Source organism: Eleutherodactylus coqui, chromosome 4 (genome assembly GCF_035609145.1).
Source record: "Eleutherodactylus coqui strain aEleCoq1 chromosome 4, aEleCoq1.hap1, whole genome shotgun sequence".
Taxonomy (NCBI): Eukaryota; Metazoa; Chordata; class Amphibia; order Anura; family Eleutherodactylidae; genus Eleutherodactylus; species Eleutherodactylus coqui.
Genome location: NC_089840.1, coordinates 73,553,250 through 73,574,010, shown reverse-complemented (window position 1 = coordinate 73,574,010; position 20,761 = coordinate 73,553,250). Strand labels below are relative to the sequence as shown.

The following is a 20,761-nucleotide window of genomic DNA, read 5'->3' as shown; positions in this document are numbered from 1 at the left end:
AGACTGTAGCACATTGTAGCCAGTTTGGCGTATCGTAACACTGCACATTAATACAAAATACTTTTGCTACATCATTTAGCCAAATGTACTCTGCTCCGTGTGTAGCTGCCCATCAAAGACAACCAACTCTCTTGGGACAAGACTATGACAATGAGGGCCAAATCTATGTGCACATAGTCAACACAGCAAACGTAAAACACTACGAGGACTACTTCCATATACATAAATAAATGAGACACGCAATGGGTTCTGCTGTGGAATGAATGAATCATTATGTATTAAGGGAAAATAAAATCATCGTAAAAGTTCCCTCGAACAGTAACAAACATTTTCTGCTGACAGTACGAGACTTAAAGTGGTCTTACCTCTGCTTGGAAACTCTTTAACAACGGAGCTACCTGTTTTCGCAAGTCCTATGAAGAACAGAGACAATAATTAGCTTTGTGAAACTCAACATTGTGAGAAGCCAGCAGAATCAAAATTACATCTCGCTCACAACCCCCGTCACCAGACGTTCGCTAGACCTGCCTCCAATTGGCAAATCAGACGCTCGTAGAAATCTCTTATGCTCATGAAAATATTACATACTTACACATTATAGATCTCATAGGAGACGTAATCCTAAATATACCCCATAGAATAACATTTCTGGCAATGAAATTATTACTTTTGTTACTAATCCAGGCGAATGGCAGAATAGCAGGCCATGTTTAGATTTTGGCAGCCTGAAGTCTCTAGTGGCTGTCCTTCATTTCCAGTTCTATTTTAAAGACAAGCTCCAGCCAAGTGTATCTCTCCCCCCATTTTGGCAGGAGTCGCCCTTCCCCCCTAAACCACGATCTTTGGGAGCTCTTAAAATTTACTCATACTAAGCTCTATTCACTGGCAGCTACTACATGTAACTCCGAAAGAAAGCAGGCAACTTTTTTTGGTAACAACAAACTTCAAAACTTTTTACATCTCTCATCAACATATTGACTAATTCTGTGCATCGCAACACAGTTTGCTTAGACACCTCCAGTTCTTCATTTTATGCATTTTTATTCCCATTAAAAAATAAAAGATGTTTTTACATTTGAGACACAAAATGCATTCTGGCCCCAACCAGCTGATCTTTTCTACGCTGCTTTCACGGACAGAAACAAAACAAAAAAAAGGTTATACGGAAAATCCAAAAATAAGGAAGGCTCAACAATTTATAAATATATATATATATATTTTTTTTTTTACAATATATAATTAAAAACCCAAACACTAATGTAGTAGCTAAGAGAACTAGAAATAAGAGTTAGCCATACTAGAGCATTCCTTGAGTCTCGTTTATTAGCTCTATGATGATCCTTTACTGCACACCATGGAGACTGTATGAAGAACACGATGGAATATGCAATAGGGGCTTATGCATTTTGGGCTTCAAGGAAAGTCGTTTCAAAACGTGTAACCCTCTGCATCTGGCGAAGCATTCTTTATGTCATTTTCTGCCGTTAAGCGCTGATATTTGAAGAGCACACCTGGAATCTTTAAATCCCGGTTCACACTGACTTTTTTGTGCGCAATTCCTAATGCCTAAGCCCTCAAGGTTGTGGCATCCTATCATGTTCAATGGGAATCTGCACGGTATGAACTCCCTTTTTTTTCCATTTGTTCCATGGTTTCCATGTGGCTTCTGGTGGCCATATGTGGATTTGCCCGACTGAATGGGGCTAAATCTGCGACATTTTGAAGTGCAAATCCACTGTAGAAATCTGAGGGTCATCTGTTATTTGTCATAAAACCCGTATAACAACTGATGTAAACCTTCACACGTATGATGTTAGCCGGCGTCTACAAGCACATATCCTCATAGCATCACCACAACCAAAAAGGCCAAAATATGGTTTTATGCTGGAAATTAAATAAGGTAAAAAATATAAGGTACGCGGATTATACATCTAAAAGAGTGAACCCCGAAACTCTCTCTATATTTCCTGATGCAGACGGCCCGACTGACTACAGATGTCTTGTCGGGCTGCTGACCATTATGTCCACTTTCACTTATCTTTGTGACCGCAATTTTTTATTTCTAATGCATTAAAATATACTTTTACATCTAAAACTCACATAAAAACAGTAGTGTATGCACATGAAAGCAATGTAAAATGAATAGATAGGTGAGCACAGCTCACATATACTACAGTAATCTACATCAACAAGAGCGAGTGCTCTCGCAGGGGCGTAACTATAGAGGGTGCAGGGGATGCGGTTGCACCCGGGCCCAGGAGCCTTAGGGGGCCCATAATGCCTCTCTTCTCTACATAGGGAGCCCAGTACTATGAATAAAGCATTATAGTTGGGGGCCCTGTTACAGGTTTTGCATTGGGGCCCAGAAGCTTCAAGTTACGCCTCTGTGCAGCATGGTTTAGGTATGGGTACGGGTACAGATACAGATAGAAGGGGGGCGCCGGATCACATTTTGCATCAGGGCCCCTGAGCCTTTAGTTACGCCCCTGTTCTCTCGATTTGGCATCATCCACAACTGTGTAAAGAATCTACACTGCGCACCTCAAACCACTCCTCTACTACTAGAATGAACATCTTTTCATTGTGTAAGGCTGTTTTCAAGGACTTGGGTTATGGCACAGTTCAGCGATTCTGTCTCTCTGCTCCATTTTTGTAGGAGAGAAACTGATATAAAAATGTTGCCCGATGATTTTATAGGGCTTGCATAAAAATGGAAAGCAAATAGAAAGGCTTCTGTATATTTGCACTGTTAGATTTCCGCATTTTTTTTTTTTAAACAAAAATAATGCTGCAGACTGTCCAAAAAAACAGAAATCTGACAGAATGGAAGCCTTTTCCCATTTACTTTCCATTTTTTCTGTAAACCCATTGAAATCAGTGGGGGGAAAAATAGATCAATTTTTCCCCCCAGTTTTTCCCCTCTAGAAATGGAGCAGAGACACAGAAGCCCTGAATTGCGCCCTTACACAAGTGTAAAAGCAGCCTAAGGCCGCCTGCAGACGGGTGGAAATTCCGCAGCGGGATTCCCCGCAGAATTTCCGCCCCTGGACGCCTGCATAGGATTGCATTACAGCACGCAATCCTATGCAGACGGCCGCGGTTTGTCTACGCGAAATCACGCGCAGCAAACAAACCGCGGCATGCTCTAATTCTGCGCGGAGCTCGCAGAGCCCCGCACAGAAACGTCACTCACCGGCTGCCCAGCAGCCGGCACATGAAAGAGTCGGAGCTGTGGGAGCGGGTGAGTCCGCGGTGCTCTCTGCAGGCGCCCGGGTTGGGTCCCGCTGCGAGTATTCTCGCAGCCGGATCCGACCCGGCCGTCTGCAGGCGGCCTTATAAGTAAAAATTGCACAGAAATTTCAATGTGCGACTAAAATGCAAAGTGAAGCAGATTCCATAGGCAAAAATAACGTATTCTGCAAAATCCAGATGCGAGAAGTTCCCGCAGTATATACCATGCCGATCTGCGTTCATTGGAACGCTTGTTAGAGAAACGTGAAAACACTAGGAATGAGACATCCAACGTTGGCATACAAGCTATAAACGAGTGTTCTATTAGTTATATGGAGGTATATCAGTTTCCTTCTCCCTATACAAAGTAACCCTAATCAATAACTACTATAATGAGATAACTACGGCTGCTTTCGGACTGATGTAATACGGGCGCTATTTTTGCTCCTGCATAACGGAGGCGACATTCATACATCTACTAACGAACTGATGGAGGTCAGGGTATTGTCTCCATAAAACAACTACCCATATTACGGACATCTAAAAGCAGCCAAACGCTTTTTTTTTTTCCTCGGTGGAACTAGTTGAAAACGATCATTTACATCGACAGTCAATGGGTGCAAATGTAATTTCTGACTTAACTAAATCATTTTTCATCTGTCCGAAAGGCATTTCATTTCTCTCTAGCGATAATGGTTATCGCTAGGACTGTAGCATGTAATGAGTATCGCGAAAGGAGAGGTCAGCATATTTTATGCTAAAGATAGGAACCAGACAGGATAGGGGGCAGTATACAATGTATACACTTTACTGATCTTGGTGTTGCGAGCCTTTGGTGTGACTTGTTGCACCCAACAATCCGGATGCCAGTAGACGTCTAGGTCATGGAGTCAATGACTGGGCTAGTTTAGCGCAAGGGAGCGATTAAATAGACAAATGCTCATGACTTGGAAATATGTCCTTGGAAGGGAAAGGGTTAAAGAGAACGTATTAGTTTTTACGACTCTTCACCACTATAACCACTCTATAGGGGCTGGATAGATGTTTGAGAACATATCCATGTATAGCTGCAGATAAGAATACCTTAGGAAAAAAAAAAAAAGTTTTAACAACTCCTGCGGTGTGGTTCTGCCGGTAAAGAGACTAGACAATAAAAGCAGTAACTAAGTAGATACGACAATTTGTTACATGCCATTAGTGTTAGGTAGAATCCCGCTTCAAGCAATTATCCCAGCAGCTTGAGCAAAAGCCTCTATACGTCGTAACTTTCCAATTAACTGTTTAATAGAGCCTATGGGAGCATCAATTGCGTATTGATTCGACTAATCAATACAACATGCCACATAAAGACTCCCTCAATACACATCCTGACTGGACAAAACTTTCTCAATATATACTTAAAGATAGATTTTTCCGAGGCGGACAGGTTTGGGAGTCCTATGTTCAGTAATGGCAATCAGGAGGCAGCGACTCACGTGAACATTCCTGAGGTTGTCACAGATCTCCATATAAACAGTTGAAAAGTTAATCATTTTAAAAAGTTCGAAGAAGTTGGTGCAAGAAAGTTAGAAGACAGCCAGCACAAGACTTACAAGGCCCATCATTTATCTGTACTGCAGTATCAATAGTCTTGGCGTCCAAAGGGGCCATCCCAAGAGGAGTACTACTCATCATAGACACAATCAAACTTTTGTAAGGCTCTGTTCACATCTGCATCAGAGGCTCTGTTTAGACATCCGGCATTAAATGCTTGCCGAAAAAGCCAGACTTTTTTGTCTAGTAAAAACGCCAGAAAGGTGCAAGAACTGAAGTGATCTCATTTTAGTCAATGGGGTCCGTTATGAGTTGGATTCGTACATCCAGGGGATTCTATTTCCCTGATCCCGTAACGAAGTAGGAAAACCGAATCTCTAGCACAGATGTGAATTTAGGTTAACACAATTTATTACTCTTCCGCCCCCACTAGGTTATCTCGGAAGCTACAGTTGCAAGTGTCTGTGTGGGGGGCCGAGGATGGGGGTCTCTATTATAGATCTAGTCAACTATAGGTTTGGAATCTGTAACATGGGTACACAACAGAATTCTCCACCTCCTGCAGCCTTGGCCCTCACAATTCAACGTTACGAGTCTATATAAGTACTTTGGTTATCTGCCTGTGGGTCTTGCACTCTCCAGCAGAGTTGCCAACCTCCATTTTTGTGTTTTGCAGGCTGTTTAAGGGCCTTTGACAATGGATGACTTTATGCCCATTTAACAAGTGCTGAGCAACAATATAGCATGTCAATCGGTGCTTGTTACTGTTGTTTACATGTGGCCTTACAGTTTACAGGGACGTTATGCGCCCGACAGCCGTACCAATGACTATTGCTTCTATGCTCTCACGCAGGAGCAACAGTCGCTCAGTGAATGGAAGCGGAGCGGGAGGGAAAGGTCTTTCAGCTGCCCTCACAGTAAAGAGGCAGTCGCTGAAAGACCTGTTTATACTTCTCGCTGTTCAGTGAACTGAAACAAAGTGACTAGCGACTACTGGGCGATTTCTTACTCAGTGCCACGTTGGAGACTGTGTGGGTATTAGTGTATCTTGACACCACCAGGAAGTACTGGTGGAGTCAAGTTTGACAGGGGGTGACGCTCCCTGAATGTGATTGGCTGCTGTGGATGGGATTTAGGTCCTGGCTGCCCAGTAAGGATTGTTGAAGAAAGCAGACACGTTTCCCCACTGCAGTCAGGCAGCCAGCCAGCCAAAGCTGCAAGTGATTTCCCCCGGCGCCCGTGCAGAACGTGGCTGATTATACCGCTCCTTCCTGGACGGCGGTACATGAACTGCAGAGGCTGCTAATCCGCAGGGAGGAGTGTCAAGCAGATTCCCTTACGGCACAGCAGCACGGAGGACACACCGCCCGGGTACAGTAAGTGGAAGCTGCCGCATGCAGGTCCCCCGCTGCAGCCGCGCATTAGTACTCCTGAAAGCCCCTTACCTGCCTGTGCTAGCACCCTCTGTGTTAAAGCGCAGAGTGGGGTCAGCCTCAGGCAGTGGACAGCAAGGTGAAGCGGTTTTGCCGGCGGCGGGCCCTTCCCTCTCCCCCACCCTCTGCCGCCAGTACTAAAAGTCGCTCCGCAGCACCCACAACACAGTGCCGCGGGTACACTGCAGGATTACAGGGAGCCATAATGCAGCAGGGCCAGGGGACAGGCATCTATCTGCAGAGCAAAGCACGGATCGCTTCTCTGTGACAGCACGGAGCCATGGACGGGGAACAGGCAGCTAACAGCACCTTCTGATTTTGACCTAATCGGCAGCTAGGGGTGTGAGAGGGGCGTTACCCCTGTCAAACCCCTAGCTTACGGTGGCGACAAGATACACTAATACCGACTGTGTGTCCACAAGATGACTAACTACTACTGAAAATAGCTACAAGTGATTTTGGGGACGATAGTCAGCCCATGTAAAGGTACCTTTACATTCTCCACCATCACATCCTCCTGTTTACATGGAGAGATGTGCCGACAACGAGTGAGCATTTTTATGTCAGCTTTAAAGATCTGATCAGCCCATGAATGAGAGTTTGCCCATTCATTGACTAATCACTGGCATTCTCCCAAGGACCAATAGTCGGGAAAATGACCATTCATATGAACGTATGAGCCCGATCAGCCCAGGGCATTTAGATAAGCAGGCAAAATTTTTATGGCCACAATTTGGAAACTGGAAAAGAATGAAAAATCCGCAATGCCATTACACACTTGCTGTGGGCCACACTATCTTAACGTGTATGTGTGCATTACACGCGCCTAGATAGAACATGCTGAGATCTTAACTGCGGACGTACTTCGTGCAATATGTGGGATTGTCAGCATGGGAGACCATGGTAGATTGGTACAGTGTATTCCGTGTGCAAAACCCGCATGCAGAATATGCTGTTGCGTAAAGAAGCCCTGAATTAGAGTAAAAAGGATTACAAACGCTTCACAAACCGGCTACCTCCAACCCATCTACTTTCTAAAAATCAATCAATAAGTTTTTTGTTTTTTTCTTTCCTCTTAAATCCGAGCCGCCTTCCCACCTTTATAAATAGAAAGTGTAGATTTTAAGTGCATTAACCAGGTACTTTTATTCTGGCTGCAGTGATAAATAAAAAATACCTTGATCTGCAGCCGTTCGCAGCCTACAGAAATCCCCCCTCACAGATCTTGTGAAAATTCCATTAGCTTTAATTATTTACTAGGAGGAGATGTAGATTTCTCTTCTTGACCTATTTTTCAAAGCAATGATTAAACAGAAGAATTGCGCTATTGCACATATGCTGAGCAGCCAGGTAAATCTAGAACACCAACCCCAAGTAGTCGGCGGCCTATAGTGACTGACAATGCTTCTGAGATGTCACAGATTCAACTGGCCGCATTACAATGTATTGTATCCAGCAAGCCAGCACAGACCGCTATGTATTTCATGGGTAATGAATTACTGTATAAGCCTTGTAACAGCTGGACAGCCCTGTCACGGAGGAATGTGTTACCGGCATATGTATGAAATCTGTATTCTAAAGCTGACCTCGCATTGCATGACCCCAAAGGGATGACATAACCCATATATATCATCTTCGGCATTCTTCGGCTCCTTAAAGGAGGAATGTGCAGCAAATAGATGAAGAAGAGCACCTTTGTTGGACAGCTAAGTGTTGATCCTCTACTAATGACCCATGTAGATGGATGCACACCGCTAAGGATTCTTTTACATTGAACGAATATCCTTCAAATTCGCACAATCCGATTGTTTTGAACGATAATTGTTCAAAAAAAGCCAGGCATGCTCTGAATGTAGAGAGGAGAGAACGCTACGGCTAGACCCCTTTTGGCTTATCTTCCTGAGAACAAGAGGTTCTAACACGTTGTACACAGATTGGCTGATCTTCATCTTCCCCACGTCACCCATTGGGGAAGAGTTGTGAGGCTCCCATATACATCAGATGACCGATGGGTTCAGACAATAGACATCTAATGTGTATGGATACCTTTACAAAATTTAAAGTTATCCCCTGTTTAAATGATAAGGGGGCAACTACCTGACTGCTCCACTCATTCGGAAAGCACCGTTGACATGATCATAGGGAGTTCCAGCAGTCGGACCTCCGCCAATTAGATAGCTAGTCCGTGGGGCAGGGGATGTTCAATCTTGGCACAATCACTTTAACTTACTACCAGTCACATTCAAAACTGTAAAAACCTTCTTGAAGAAGTCCCTTTTCTAAAGTAGATTTTAAACTTATGTCACATGTAAAAATATTTGGCGCAGAACTTAGTCCCTTAAATCCATTTTTAACTACTCTAGTGAATTGTAGTCTTAAGAACCAGTGAATTGTTTGCTCTTTTATGTTCCAGTGGTTATAACATTTTATTTTTTCATCAATTAAGATGTATGAGAGACCTTGTATTTTGTGGGACGAGTTCTAGTTTTAATAGAAGCCAATGCCGGATACATATAATTTCTGAAAGAACTTTTATTAATTTTTTTTGCAGTTGGGGCAATGGAAAAGCAACAGTTTCATCATTGTTTTTTGGGATTTATTCTTATAGCATTCAGCATGATCTTTGTTTCTTTACCATAAACAATCAGAGCTACCGACTGCACTACCTGTCCCAATAAAAAAAAATAGAAATAAAGCTGAATGGAAGAAAATGGACAGCAATGTTGTTTTTTTTTTTAATTGCATTTGAAGCAATGGGGGAAACCCCCCAGAAACATTTAATTCCGTTTTTCTGCTTCAAAAACAGAACAGAAAAATGGAATTCTGCCACACTGCCCTAACACAGCTGTGAATGAGTCGTTCTACTTCAAACGGCTGTAGCTCTGGTTCCCTCGTACAAGCATTCTGGCTTTAAAATGACACTAAGAGCATTGCAGTAGCTGTGACAGAACCGAAGCTGCAGCCATTTAAATTAGGGCATGCTCACATGAGCGTATGCGTAAAATGCTGTGTATAACGCGATTTTGGACTGCGCATGACACAGAATCTCATACACGCGGTCATGCGCAGTCTTCCTGTTTCTTCTTAATTTTTTTTAAAATTCCCAGCTTGGCGACAGGGTGTATAAACGCCGCACATACGCAATGCAATTTTAAAGCATGCATTATACGCAATGCATATACGCAAATGTATCAATGAAAATCAATGTATTTTTATTGGATTCATTCATCGTGTATTAAGCGTTTAAATTACACTTGTGTGATTCTGTCCCTCAAACAAGCTCTGATCCTCCCAAACTGCAAAGCGGTAGCCTGCAGAATGACAGAACTAATCCTAATTAGTAGGGGGGGTTATAGGGCAGATGGAAGATTTTGATGTGGATTATGATGAGGATTTTCCCCTTTGCAAAAGAGAGAATGAAATCCACAGTAAAATCCACCAGCGGTTCACAGCAAAATGGAACACGTGTTGGATTTGAAATCAATGCACTATAGTTTGCTGAAACTGTCAGACAAGAACTCTACAGTAACCCCTTCCCGGACAAAAGCTTTGCAATGCAAGGGGTGAAACCTGCAGCGTAACCAGCATGCAGCTATAAAGCTTGCCATATGCATTTGCACAATCCAACTCTGTATTCCTGGATGATAATCTACCCGGTAATTTCTAGGCCTTCTACAGCGGATTTTGAGGCTTAAATTAACTCGTGATGTTTACACAACTTTTATGTATGCTAAATGCAAACATAAGAGAATAGGCCATTGTACAGCTAATCACTGTCAATAAGTGAGGAGAGACAGAAAAGTCTCAGGAAGAAAGCACGGAGAGACTAATACTGGCGTTCAGTTATTTTTATCTCATTTTTCAATATTCTGCCTAGTTGGTCACGTCAGATTTCCTGCGAAATCTCTCTTTTTTTGCACACAGGTGCTTAACGCATACGACACTCGCTAATTTTCTAAATATTTATGCAGCCACCTGTTATGTTGGAGAATCTAAACGCAGAAGGGCAAAATGTGTTGTAAGCACGGTTCATAGCCAGGACTTTTTCCATGTGTTTCGAGACAAATGCAGGGCAAGAATCCAGAATTAGATTAGAGCTGGATGTGCCGGAGAGAATGGGAATCGCTTCTTAAAGCGAAAATGTTCAGAATGTCGCTTTATTTAGTAGGCACCACTTACAGTACAGAACAAGTGTAGCCATCTGCGCATAGACCATGGTTTTAGGGCCGCTCTATAAGCACATGTCCAAGAGACATTTCTCATCTCCGAAAAGTCAGCGCTCACTGCTTAACATTCTGTGTTCGCCTTCCCTTTCATTCCATTGAGCCCAACTATGCGAAGTATAAGAAAAGTATAAAAGGCAACTGAAAAAGTTGGGCACGACATTTATCATGTCTAAGAAAGGGATGTGCGGGAGGCGCAGACAAGGGCTTTAAATTGTGTTTGCATTTTGCGCGCTCAGCTTACTAATAGTTTCCTTATCGCAATCTGAATTCGATAGTGTGCTACAGGAGACGACGTCTTAAAAGCGGCAATAGCTCCGCGAACAGAACAAACTAAAATCAAATGTTAAGGGATTTAGGATTATCGCAATGTATGGAAAATGCTATTGTTTTGTTAAAAACTACTTAGCAATTATGAAAAAAGTAACAGATTATCTATTCAACTTGTCTTTGTGGGGTTTCTAGAATTAGAAATGACAATTTTAAACTGTTTCTCTAAAACTACTCAAAAATGTAATGCAATGGTGATAAAGTCAAACATTGCACCCCAGTAATTAGCGCAGTGTTGCATTATCCCATTAAAAAAATGCTCTTTCGACTTAAAAGGGATGTTTGGGTGAAATTTTGATGACCTATCGTCAGGATAGGTCACTTATAATAGATCGGTGGGCAGGGGGGGGCGACTTCTGGTACCACCGCCCATTAGCTGTTTTAAGGGGTACAGGCGCTCAGGTATGCTATTACAGCCTCTTCTCTTGCCCATTACGCCCTACTTGCAAGCTCCATCACGCTCAAGGGAATGAAACAGAGCTGCAATACAAGGCACCACCACTACAAAGTGTACAGCACTGTGCATGGTATACAGTGAAGAGAGTCAGCAGCACCTCAGGAAGACTACCGTCATCACTGTATTGGCAGAGGTAGCGGGAGACGACCTCCTGCCAATCTGATACTAATGACCAAACCTAATGAGAGATCATCAATATTTTAGTCCCAGGAAACCCCTTTAATCTAACACATATGGTCAGCTCTGGGGTCCACATTGTGTTGAAAAGACTGCTTGTCTTTATTCATTAAGAATCCTAGAAGCCTAATTAAGAAATATTCCTAAACATTTCTTTAGAAGTCTATTCCTTTTTTATTCTACTAGGATCTGTTCACAATTTTATTTTTAAGTAACATTTTATTTGGTTTTCATAATACAAAAATGATGGTGTGCTGTGGAGTAAAAGAAGCACGGAGTTCACAGCTATAAAGGCTAGAATACAGAAGGAAAATTAATCCGGTGACTAGAAAGAAGAGTTACCGTAGTTACGGCTCATCCTTTTAATAATAACTCTGTATAAGGTTCATTATTGTCAGAAACAAAGCTGTAGGACTATCCCTTTTATCCACCCCCTCACTGCCCTGGATGTCTGAAGGGGCCTGTTCTCACTTCTGGTAGTAAAAAAGATGTACAGGACAGAGGGACGAACTCTTGAACATAAGAGTAAGGCCCAATGTCTAATGCAAGGAGGACGACAGTCTCTCTAGTGCCATCTTTAGGTGGCTACTAGTGATGAGCGAGCATTGCCCTTAGCGAGTCCCTTCCCGCTCGAGAGAAAAGGTTCGGCTGCAAGTGCGGGTGACAGGTGAGTTGCGGCAGTGAGCAGGGGGAGCGGGGGGGGGGGGGGGGGGGGGAGGAAGAGAGAGAGATCTCCCCTCCGTTCCTCCTCACCGCTCCCTGCCTGCAGCCGAACTTTTTCTCTCGAGCGGGCAGGTACTCGCTAAGAGCAATGCTCGCTCGAGCAATTGCCCTTAGCGAGTATATGCTCGCTCATCACTAGTGGCTACCCTGTAAGCCAAAGTCTGACCCCTTAAAGTGAAAGTAGCATCAGAATATTAGTTATTATTCATATCAATATTATGTAAACCATTTTGTTAGTATTCTTTCTAACTTTCCATTGTCCCTATCATTAAAAGAACACTTCAGTAGGGCTCAGCCTGCAGTAGTAACTTGGGCCACTGCACAATATACAGAGCTGTCTGCATCCTAGAAGTGGAACAACATCTACAACTACAGCAGATATAGCAGAGGGGGGAGGCTCCTGCTGCAGCCAACTGTCATACAGTATAGTGAGTAAATAGAGTGCACAAATGGCTAATCTCCTGGAACACACATAAGATTTCTATATAGATTTGTTAGTATTAATTGTAATTCCTCCAAGGGAACAAGGGACTGTATGTGACGTTTGTCGACCCTGAGTAATGCATATGACCAGAGGCGTAACTTGAAGCTTCTGGGCCCTGATGCAAAACTTGTAACAGGGCCCCCAACTATAATGCTTTACTCATAGTACTGGGTTACCTATATGGAGATGAGAGGCTTTATGGGTCCCCTAAGGCTCCTGGGCCCGGGTGCAACCGCATCCCCTGCATCCTCTATAGTTACGCCCTTGCATATGACACTACCAGCAGGAAAGGCCTGTGGCAAATTTTGGCACAACTGGGATGCCCTTCAAAATTACTCAATATGATCATCCAACTGCATGAAGGCCAGCATGGTCGAGTCACTTAGAATAGCAAACTCTCAGAGGCCTTTCCAGTACACAATGGTGTAAAGCAAGACTATGTCCTTGCACGAACCCTTTTCACAATCTTCTTCTGTATGATGCCTCCTAGAAGCCACAGCAGATCTGGATGACCACGATGGGTTTTACATTAGATTCTGCACTGATGGTACCCTGTTTAACCTGAGGCAGCTAAAAGCCCATACTAAGACAATGTAATATCTCGTCCTAGAGCAACTTTTTGCTGATGATGCTGCTCTTGTGTCTCACTTAGAGACAGTGCTTAAACGTTCAACAGTCTGCTTTGCAGAAGCCACCTACCTATTTGGGCTGGAGATCGGTTAAAAGAAAACAGAGGTGCTCTATCAGCCCGCACCTCATGAACACTACTGTTCTCCCTGTATCACCATTGGCGGGTCAGAACTAAAAAGCTGGAATATATTATGAAGTTGCCTTAGGAATACTCCAAGTTATATATACACAATTCTAATTGCCAAAGGCAAAAAATACCTATAGGTAATACCCCCTAAAATATAATATAAATACTTTATTATTCAAAGAAGACAAAGACAACAACCAATCATATTTAAAATAAAGGGGCAAATGGTAGTAGCAAATGAGATGTGACTAGTAGTCATAAGTTAGTATTGTGTATAACTGTGCATATACACACACTAAAACATAGGCCTGGATGGCCAACTTCCAAAAGCCTATGTGGAAATCACTAAGTCAGCACCACCAAAACTGTATTAAAATGTCATGCATAGCCATCCCGACATGTTTCGCCTTGCAGCTTCTTCAGTGGGAGCAAAAAAACCAGGGCTGAACAACTGAAAGCTGCTCATCGGTTCAGCTACCTGGGGTGTATCATTTCCTCAGATGCCAAGATTAATAAAGAGATTGACAATAGACTGGCATAAAACAAGCGGCGCATTTGGCAGACTATACAAAAAGTGTATAATACAACAAATACCTGAAGAAGAGCGCAAAGATCAGGGTGTATAGTGCTGTCATATTGACAGCTCTTTTATACGACTCTTAGTCATGGGTCATCTATCGGCACCATCTACGACTCCTCGAGAACTTCCATCATCACCGCCTCAACACCATTCTTAACATCCATTGATACAACTTTGCTACCAGTAGCTAAGCTCTTGCACAGAAAGAAATCACCAGTATCAAAGCCATGCTGTTGATGCATTTACGCTGGGCAGGGCAAATTTCCAGGCTGAAGAATTACCGTCTGCCCAAGATAATACCGTGTGGCAAACTCAGAACTGGTTATCAAAACACACAGGAGCACCAAAGAAGAGGCATAAGAAACCTCTGAAGAAGTCCCTTGCAGTCTGCTATATTGATTACAAAGAGTGGTCTACTCTAGCCTCTGATTGCAGAGCTTGGAAGCACATCACATACCAAGCTGCCTCTTCTTTTTAGAGCGCTCATTGGGCTGCCCTCAAGGGCAAAAGACCGAGAAAGGAGCAGGACATTGAAACACTAAACTCAGAAGAAACTTTGCCCTTCAAGCGTTGTGGCTGGATCTGCCTATTCCGAATTGGAGTCGTCAGTCAATAGTGAGCCTGAAGTAGATTTGGACAGCCCCTATTTAAATCTTTGTTCACAAAGCCAAGCCATACTATTCAAATGTAATATGAGGCTATCAAAGGAGATTGAGGAAAAAATCCTGGGGTTATCCTTACCATAATTTTTTTCTGCATATTTGTCTTTAAAAAAAATTCCCAAATCTTGTGTTTTTCACACCAGTGACTGCGCCTTACATTTTTTATTTTATAGTTATTTTTTAAGACTTTATCTTGCTATCTTCACAGGCAGGATTAAACTTTGGATAACACCTATATATAAATACAAGATCACACGATTCACAATAGGTAATGGTCACAGTTCACCTTCCTCCCCCTCCCAATGCAGTGACCTCTGCATAGGTCACACATCACACTCGAAAAAGTCTCCCACTGAAATGAATGAATCATCTCCAGAAACCAATTGCCTATGTGGTTCCAGTTAAATCTCTGGACTGCTTTTAACAGCGCAGACAACATGGCTGCTCGAATATATGTACGGAACATAAAAACAGAATAGGTTTCAAAATGGATAAAAACATAGAATATGCTTCAGCAATGAGTTATAATCGGCAAAAACAAAAAAGCTTGGTAATACATCCCCTCCAAAGAACATTGAAGAATAACCGAGTTATCCCCAAACGAGAGACAGCCAACTTATACGGTTTCAGAGTTGCCATTCTTAGCTTGCATAGAGCAAGGGTCCGTCTGTGCGGTTTGTATGGAGAATTGCGCTAAAGACTGCGTATTAGCTGGGTCTTCACAGGGATAATCTGTACCTTCTTAGGCCTCATGTCCACTGGCAAAAGAAGAATTAAAATCTGCAGTGGATTTTAACTCTTCTCCTGCCCGCGGATCCGCACCCCATAGGGATGCATTGACCACCCGCGCGTAAATACCCGCGGATGGTCAATAAAAGTGATTTTTTTAAAAACGGAGCATGAAAAAATCTGGACCATGCTCCATTTTCGTGCTGGTCTCCCGCGGGCTTCTATTGAAGCCTATGGAAGCCGTCCGGATCCGCGGGAGACCAAAATCGGAATTTACTCACCTGCTCCGGATCTTCCCTTCGCCGCGGCTTCATCTTCTCTCCGTCGCGGCCGGATCTTTTTTCTTCGGCCCGGCGCATGCGCGGGGCACGCAACCGACGTGCCCTGCGCATCCGCCGAGCCGAAGAAAGAAGATCCGGCCGCGATGGAGAGAAGATGAAGCCGCGGCGAAGGGAAGATCTGGAGCGGGCGAGAGGTGAGTTAATTCTTATTTTTATGCCTCATGTCCGCAGGGCAGGAGGGACCCGCTACGGATTCTACATGGAGAATCCGTAGCGGGCCTGATTTTCCCCGTGGACATGAGGCCTTAGAGGGCCCTTGAAACGTTACCCAATTTGTTGCTATAACTAACTAAACTGGTTTTGATAAATCTCCATAGATGGTTGTTGAAGAATGGTTGATCTACGATATTCAATGTGAAAAATAAAGCATTGTTTTGTGTTCCCTGCGTTTTCCTGATAAACAGCCATCACGGTGAACCGGTGCACAGCTATAATTCCTCTTTAGAAGAAGAAATAAGCAAATAGTGTACAACTCATAGTCACATTCCCATTATTGGTTTCCATCTATCTTGTGTGCCCCGAGGCCACACACTTGCCTTTGTTTTCGGTTTGTGCTTAAAGAACAACTTGGTAAAAATAAAAAGTATCCCTCTGTGATGCCATCCAAGTTCAACCGTATATTTTTCTCCAGTCATTAGTAATTTACCTAAAGACCGCGCTATGGATTGTACCGCGAACTTTCATATGTAGGTTTTAGAATCTAAGGATATTATTTCAACCCTTGGTGGCAGAAAAGAAAGAACCTGTAACCTCTAATTATAGATTTTTGGGGAACACTTTCTTTTTCAAATTTGTGTATATTTATGGAAACTATAAATTATCCTAAAAATATAGGATGTGCTGATGTGAAGAAAAAAATTCAAACCACTAAAAAGCAGCAGCGTGCTGACAAAGAGTAACGAAGTATGACATGAAATAAATTGACTATAAAAAGTAGGTTTAAATAAAAAGATAAAAAAAATAGACTTTAACCCTTTCCAATCCACTGTCTGATGACATTCTAACTGAAGGCTGTACAGCTTCGATGTCGGAAGACATCCGTCAGGGTATTCTTACTGTAGATTACTGGCCCCTCTGTTGTCAGGGGCCTCACCAGCATGTCCCATACCGCAGTACTGGCTTTAGCCAGCAGATGGTGCCACTGTATAATGGCAGAAAGAGAAAGCCCCCTAGGAAACCCTGAATCCAAAATTGGATTGCAAAGGGTTAAAACATAAATTCTTAGAATAAAGCTTTTCTTCAGGATACTTTACATATATGTATTATAGTGTGAATAGTGCTCGTAAAAAATATTCGTCCACATTCCAAATGCCCCCTTCGAATTGTAAATTTATCACACAGATTGGTCTTATTACAAATGTACACAAAATGTTATATTTGACAAAAAGAACTTGAGTAAAGAATGTACCGGAATCACGGCAGATCTGTATTCCTCAATCGCGATATACAGTAAAAGACAAATTTCGTACTATAGGAAGCATGGAGTTGCAATTAAAGCTGCTAAAGGTGCTGCTACTGTAAACTAGTATTAAAGGCCCATTCCATGTAACAATATATCAATATGCTATAAGTCTGAGCAATTGTATTGATAACTGAGGAACAATGTTCAGCTCTAGATAATTTGTCTAATCGTTCCCTGGTTATTGGCAATGCTTTTTTTGTAGCCTTTTACAATTTCAATCATCTCTACAACACATCTTCTGAAAGTTGTTAGCATTGGGGAATATTTCATACTTACCATTCTTTAAGTAGAGTAGATTTGTCAATAACCAAGCTTTGTGTGCCTTTATTTAATGGGACCAGTGAAACCTACCCTTCCAATCTCATCTGCTTTATTTCATGGGACCAGAGAAACCAACCTTCCAATCTCATCTCGTTAACTGAAACACTTTTCGCCAGTTAGCTTACCTTTTCTCCCTGCACTATGATTTATTACCCTATGTGCTCAATAAAAGACATGAGCCGTACAACGGTTTGAGTGTTATTAGTTTAGTTTGATTAGGTCTGCCTAGAATAGTGACTTGGATAACAATCAGACCACATTCTATTAGTAATTAATGCAATAATCTAGGTAACTACAAAGAGTTCACTTACTTTTTTTGACAAGTAAATACAAAAAATGATCAATGATAAAAATCCAGCAGTTAGTGCCTCCCATTATATTACCTTTCATACTCAATGAACACTATAAATGCTCCTGAATGCACATGGACTTTAAGGCCTCATGTCCACGGGCAAAATAAGAATTAAAATCCGCAGCGGATTTTAACTCTTCTCCTGCCCGCGGATCCGCACCCCATAGGGATGCATTGACCACCCGCGGGTAGATAAATACCCGCGGATGGTCAATAAAAGTGATTTTAAAAAAAATGGAGCATGGAAAAATCTGGACCATGCTCCATTTTCATGCGGGTCTCCCGCGGGGACGGCTCCCGCGGGCTTCTATTGAAGCCTATGGAAGCCGTCCGGATCCGCGGGAGACAAAAATCAGAGTTTACTCACACGCTCCGGTTCTTCTCTTCGGCGCGGCGCCATCTTCTCTCAGTCGCGTCCGGATCATTTTGCTTCGGCCCGGCGCATGCGCGGGGCACGTCACCGACGTCATCATGCACATCCGCCGAGCCAAAGAAAGAAGATCCGGCCGCGACGAGAGAAGATGACGCCGCAGCGAAGAGAAGAAACGGAGCGGATGGGAGGTGAGTTTATTCTTATTTATTGTTATTTTCAGCGCTCATGTCCGCGGGGCAGGAGGGACCCGCTGCAGATTCTCCATGGAGAATCTGCAGCGGATCTGATTTTCCCCGTGGACATGAGGCCTAAAGGGTCAAGCCTACTTAGTATTCCTGAACAGATTTGGCATTTCAGGGCGAATGGCCAGCCTGGAACGGGTATGAACAGCGTTTTTGTTTCAACAAGGTTTTATGGAATATTTTTGCAGAATTAAATGGCATTTAAAAGGTCAACCGTCAGAAATGAACAGCATTTTTAAGGGGCCATTTTGAGTTCTGTCTCATCCGGTGGTCATCCGGGTAAGGCCTACTCAGGATTTTATGGTGGCCAATCAGGAATCAGACCTGCTTTGTATTTTTCAGTAGCCAGTCGGAATCAAACGTGCTTTTTACGTGGGGTCAGGGTTGAGTCTGAATGTTTTTTGCTATGATAAATACATATTACATTATCTTTACGAAGTACCGCTATCAGCTGTAGACTGGTAACATGTTATGGTAAGTTTTACCATGCTCAATTTAATTAGCACAGCCTCTAATAAGGCTGTAATTTGAGTATTAATAAGAAATTATGTTAATTAATACAAGTATCTATGACTCGACACACAACAAGGTAATGCGAATATGAATTATAAAAAAAAAAAAAAGAAAGACAACGGGAGAGAAGAAGAATTTGCACGCAAGTCCCAGATGGGGAACGTTTTCCTTTAAAATGTCTAAAATTAGTAACAATAATGAAGCGGTGGTGTTCTTGCTGCCTATATCTTCTGAGGGCCATTACTGAGCCAGACAAATTAATGTGCCATTTCCTGACAATCAGCAAAGAAGGGAAACGAGCAGAGCCAGGATTCCTGATGCATTTCTTCACTTCTTTGAACATGAGCCATTCCGCACACCCACCAAAGATTAGCAAATACCTTTCACTTATCAAGGTCTAATTGAAATGCCCTTCTGATAGGTTGTCTGCTGCCTGGGACAAGTATGGACAAAAGGGCATTTCTAATGTAACAGGAATAGTATGCTTAATACTCTCATTGCTGGAGGGTGGCAGCAGAATGCAGCAAACACACTTAATTCCCTAACATTACCACTTAAGATTGTAATCTCTCAAGGGATTGTCCTTTATGTTTTATTCAATTAGTAGAGCAAGGATAAAGCATACTTATAAGGAGGATCATGTGTATGACAGGTCTGCACATTTACTATAGCAAATTAGAATAGGTGATTGCAGCTGGAACAATCTTTCATGCAGGTACAAAAGAAACAAATACAATAGACAGCTGAACGTTTCCTTAACAGGATGTATAGACTATAGACGACGGGAGAAAAACACTACTGTTCTTGAAAAGAGTGTTGTCTTTGCATGAGCTACTGAAGACATGTGTTGGCATTGGCCTGTGTGCTGTCCTGACACTTTAAGCTGTGATGAGATTACTTTTAAAGAAACATTGGTTTCAACACTTGGTTTTGAATTAAAAGGTTTTTTTTGGATTCTTAAAAGCCATAGAAAACGTTGTGCATGAAAAATCAATACATAAATATCTTACCATGTCCCTGCAGAAAAAATGATGCAGTTATTTGGGTTATTTTGCATTGAGTTTTTATTCTGTTGCATTTAGAAAGCGTGATACTTGACTTGCAGTATCTCCTACATTCAAGTTTCTGGCTGGGGAGGGCGTTCTCAGCACTGATCAGCTGGCCTCTCCCATGAATGCACACATTCCCTGCCCTCTTCTCTTTTACAGGATGCTTAGAATAACCGCGCCCACTAAATACTACACAGCTATCTCTCCTCTAGCTAATCCTCTCTCTGAGTAGCTGCTGGTTCATTCTCAGTCATTGGTGATAAGGGCATAAAACTCACTCAGAGTGAATTACAGTCCTTATTAATAATAGCTTTCTCTACTCTCTGCCCTCCTGAACTCCTTCACCATCCCCTGCCGCTGTCATACAGCCCTCTGTAATAGTCGCTTTCTCTGCTCTCTGTCCTCCCGATCTTCTCCACCATCCACTGACACAGTCATATAGCCCTCTGTAATAGCTCAGTGAAAGGAATTTGCCAAGATTTCAGTCCTCTAGCCTGCAGTGCCTTGGAAAGCAAAACAAGCATAGAACTCAAACAATCAAAAATTTTTACTGAAAACCTATTCCAAAAAGCCTTCATTTAAAAGAAAAACCCTAAGTAAAAGAAAAAAGTTCAAAAGGTGTACATAGCCTTTAAATAGTCATGACCTATCCTTAATGATATCAGATTGGGGGGCAGACTTCTGGTACCGATCACCTCTTTGAAGATGTCTTGGTGCTCATGTCAGCATGGTGGTCTTTTCTAAGCATGGAAAAATCACATTCATAGGTCCTATGGCCCTTTGTACAGC

At 42.6% G+C, this 20,761-nt stretch overlaps 1 protein-coding gene across 4 annotated transcripts in view; it reads right to left on the bottom strand.

Moving 5' to 3' along the window:
- CUX1 (cut like homeobox 1) overlaps nucleotides 1-20,761 on the bottom strand; it is a 378,084-nt gene that overhangs the window by 263,225 nt on the left and 94,098 nt on the right. For all 4 annotated transcript variants that reach the window (XM_066599650.1, XM_066599646.1, XM_066599647.1 and 1 more), the window contains one exon: nucleotides 366-413. In XM_066599650.1, coding sequence (XP_066455747.1) covers nucleotides 366-413 — 48 coding nt within the window. The remainder of the gene's footprint in view (nucleotides 1-365; nucleotides 414-20,761) is intronic.